This window comes from Diachasma alloeum, unplaced genomic scaffold, assembly GCF_001412515.2.
Source record: "Diachasma alloeum isolate Michigan unplaced genomic scaffold, Dall2.0 Dall_scaffold_02004, whole genome shotgun sequence".
NCBI classification, from domain to species: Eukaryota; Metazoa; Arthropoda; class Insecta; order Hymenoptera; family Braconidae; genus Diachasma; species Diachasma alloeum.
The window spans coordinates 129,457-133,316 of NW_021682037.1; the positions used below are offsets into that span (position 1 = coordinate 129,457).

The window sequence follows — 3,860 nt, forward strand, 5'->3', positions numbered from 1 at the left end:
TCAGCAGCTTATCGAATTGCAGTCTTTCTTCTTCACACTTGTGAATATCTCGGAGAGACCGTTTCGACGGGCTTCCTCATCCGTTGACCTTGAAAGAATATGATTTATCAGATTTGATCGATGGAAGTTTTCTCGTCATGTTCTACTGGAATTGACTGAATAATATTCTCACTTGATGGCGAAATTCCAGAGAATACTGGGAATGAGCTCAGCATCGCTGTCGCCTCCGCTGAGAATAATTTCGCAAAGCGATCTGTCCTCACAAGTATCGTCTACGTCTTGCTTGTGCTCCAATGGCAGGTCAATACCCCTCCACTTCGACAGCACTATACTTGGCTGTCTGAAGGGCATCAAAATAGCGTGTGAAATGGGTAATAAATTTTCTAATTTTATTATTTTGTTTGTTTCATAAAAAATATCAAAAATTTTCGCCGGGAGGGAATAATAACGTCACAACTTCGCACACTTCGTAGTTGTCTAACTAGGAGGCGCTACTTCCATTCTAGTGTCATGAATAAAGTGACGTTTATCATCGGTGGTGTACATTGATTTTTTTCTCTACTGGCGTGTTGATGCCCTTTCATTATGCCCTTTTTCATGTCAGATTCGATGTTCCTTTGCTCAATTAATCGTTTATAATCATTCAATTAAAAATTTTCAATATAAGTTCAATAGAAATCCAACAGAATTTTCTAACGAATTAACTAGGTTTTTCTATTAAATTTTTTCATCCTTGAAGAGAGAAAAATCTTAAAGATGGATTAAAAAATTTGTTCATTTCAATTCGATTCTTTCGTCCGTGTAGCTAGTGGCGCTAGTAGCCTATCGTAAAAAGGCGGAAGGAAATCGATCTCGATATATCTCGAAACTCTTGAATATGCGTAAGCGTAGGACTGAAACCGAAGTCTCGCTAGATGCGGAAGACCCAAGGAAATAAGACGCGTGCGTAGCACGCGCGGCCGATCCCGTATCACAAAATTGAAGAGTGACCACGATCTATTTCATTGGAATATGCCCGTCATATGTTAAGGGGAGATTACTATGAGCTTTAAAAGTCGTGGATTATTGGAGTGAGACTTTTCATACGTTGCAGATCGATTATATAGATCTGAAAACGAATAATTAGTGCAGGAAAAAATTTTTTTATTGTTCATTTGCCCGAAAACGCTTAAAATGCTAAAAACAGTCCAGGGCCTCCGATTTTTGAGCTGCAAAAGATTTTTTTTTTTCAAAATTTTCGGAAAAATGTGTAAAACAACAATTACCAGTTTTTTGGAATTCGACTCCTACACAGCTGATTTCGTTTTTTTTCATATAAAAAAATTCACTATTTGTGTAAAAAAATACAAAAAATCAAATTTCGCCATGTAAGAGGCGAATTGAAAAAAATAGCTCGTAATTGTTATTCCACATATTTTTCCGAAAATTTTGAAAAAAAAAAATCCTTCGTAGCTCAAAAATTGGAGGCCCTGTACTGTTTTTGTCATTTTAAGCGTTTTCGAACAAACGAACAATAAACAACATTTTTTTTGCACGAATTATTCGTATTCAGATCTATATAATCGATGTTCAACGTATGAAACGTCTCACTCCAATAACCCACGACTTTGAAAACTCATAGTAGTCTCCCCTTAATGCCATCACAATTCGTTGGAAAATTATGATGGCCGAAATAAAAATCTCCATCGTACAAAACCCCAAACTCACGTAGTGTTATTATCAATCTTGACATTCGGCCTGAGTGCCGCCAGAAGCAGTCCGAACGGCAGAAAAGTCCCGAGCAGATGTATCAGCTTCTTCCACGGAGAAACTCTGAAAAACAATGCGCCGAGAAAATGTGAGCGTCACAACGACACCCCGCCGTCATAGAAAACAGAAATAAAGCATAAAAATTCAAGTGGCGTCATGAAATAATCCTCACCCATTGCGCTTACCGTATGTGCTGGGTTGGGAAAGCGTGTCCTTGTTCGATGTAATGGATCGGAGTGTCATCGTTTGGCTGATAATACTTGTACGGAGACTTTCGAGTCTTCATGAGCTGCGTTTCACGGTGGGATGACAGGTACAAGAGGGTTTCCGGCTTCGTCAGGGTCACTTCCGGCCGGTGGACAGGAGGAAGTTGACTGCTGTAATGATAGTAATTGGCTGCTGGCGGGAGGTGTTGATAGTGCATCGGTTCAAATTCGTATTTCGTCTGTTGTTGATGGAGTTGATGAAGGGGTTGATGAGGCTGATGATGATGATGAGGCTCAAGCGCCTGGAGATGCTGATGTCCAGGTTGATGGCCCTGATGATGAGGCTCAAGCGTCTGGAGATGCTGATGAACAGGTTGATGGCCCTGCTGATGAGGCTCGAGGGTCTGCAGGTGTTGGTGAGGTTGAATCGCCTGCAGATGTTGATGAACAGGCTGATGGGGTTGAACTTCAACATTAACGTAATGATTCGGCTCGTCGGGAGAGTAGTATACCGGCGTTGCAGGCACCTCTACAGTCAGATACCCCTCGGCGTAAGCTGGCGAGTGATAATCCTCTTGCCGATGATCGGTATGGTAGTGATGGTGATCGATGTGCGGTCGATAGATCCCTCCGGTGTCGCCATCTAGGCCGATTGATCCCTCGAATCGAACGTGCTGGACGTTGTTGAAGGGAATTGATGTCGATATTCGGGGCTGGGAACTCATTTCTTCTATTTCTCCGAGGTAGACGCTTGGGTTGAAGGCCGCACTTGACGCTCTCAGGGATTGGTCGGGGGGCCTCTCTGAGGTTGATGATGATCGCTGTATTGAGGGTGATAGTAATGATGATGATGTTGAGGGTGAGGGTGATGTTGATACTGGCGATAATAAGGATGATGATGATGATAAGGATGAGGATGATGTCGACAGTTCCTCAAACTCCCTCACGTCCTCGCTCACCGGCGGATTATGATCCTCAGTAGATGATTCAGCGATGACTCCAGTGCTGATCACAATAAGGCACACGAATATTCTTACCGTTATCTTTGCCATCGTTTAATGGGAGCTTTAATTGATACAAATGGGAGAGACGTCCGACGTCTTTCCACCGTTGGCTTCATCCGTGAACTAAACCGTGGCCGTTGGCGTTTCCCATTCTTATCACCTCTTGCGTCGCGTCTCTCGAATTTTTAAAAAGCGTGAAAATCTAATGCAAGTCGGGTAATTTGGCTTAATCGTTGCTCACTCCAATTGTCCGGGTGACATTAATCGCCACACGCGCAGGGAGATGTTTTGTTCCGTCAGCTTACTGTTTTCATTCTCTTTCTTTTTGTTGCGAAACATTTTATTAAGTGCGTCTGCTGTTTTGTTTTCATTCTGCAGTTTTTGAGAGGCTTTTTGAAGCAACAATTACAAATTTTTCGGATTGCTTTCTTTCGGTCTGTGAATTCAGCTAGGAATATAGTGAGAAAACATTCATTTCCTATTTTCTGGGGGTCCTAATTGAGTGGAAAAGTCGTCATCGTCTAAAAATTCAAATTTTTGAATTATTTTCGCACCGCAATTATTCCAACCGTTTCCATTCATCTTTAAAAAAAAAAATATTTTTACGCATAACAAAGTTCTCAAACAAGTCTTTGAGTACGTCAGACTTGTTTGAGAGCGCACTGCTGTTTTTCTTCAGTGCATTCTAACTACACTGTTAGAAAATTAATCTTGAAATTTTTAACAACGAATAATTTACATGGAATTTCCATCGATCTTATTATTGATAAGTCAGTCAATGTTATAACATAACAGGCCCAAGAAAACTAAAACAAACCAGCGAAAGGAAGTGGAATCACGAAAAAATCCTGGAAAAACACTTTCGGCACGCACTTTGAAGCCACTTTGCTGTCCCCATCCT

General features: G+C 41.4%; 1 protein-coding gene across 1 annotated transcript; it reads right to left on the bottom strand.

The window, feature by feature from the left end:
- On the bottom strand, positions 1–3,007 carry LOC107046805. Its single transcript, XM_015269513.1, has 4 exons — positions 1,935–3,007; positions 1,708–1,812; positions 173–340; positions 1–88 (listed from the first exon to the last, which is right to left on the bottom strand). Exons 1-4 carry the CDS (start codon positions 3,005–3,007, stop codon positions 1–3), a joined length of 1,434 nt encoding a protein of 477 aa, XP_015124999.1.
- Between the last annotated feature and the right edge of the window lie 853 nt (positions 3,008–3,860).

Excerpts from the sequence above, each read along its gene's own strand:
- LOC107046805 (XM_015269513.1), bottom strand. The coding sequence starts at position 3,007 with ATGGCAAAGATAACGGTAAGAATATTCGTGTGCCTTATTGTGATCAGC. Across the intron at positions 341-1,707 it reads AAGATTGATAATAACACTAC|ACAGCCAAGTATAGTGCTGT; the intron begins GTGAGTTTGGGG and ends GATGCCCTTCAG. Across the intron at positions 89-172 it reads CTCTGGAATTTCGCCATCAA|GTCAACGGATGAGGAAGCCC; the intron begins GTGAGAATATTA and ends TATTCTTTCAAG.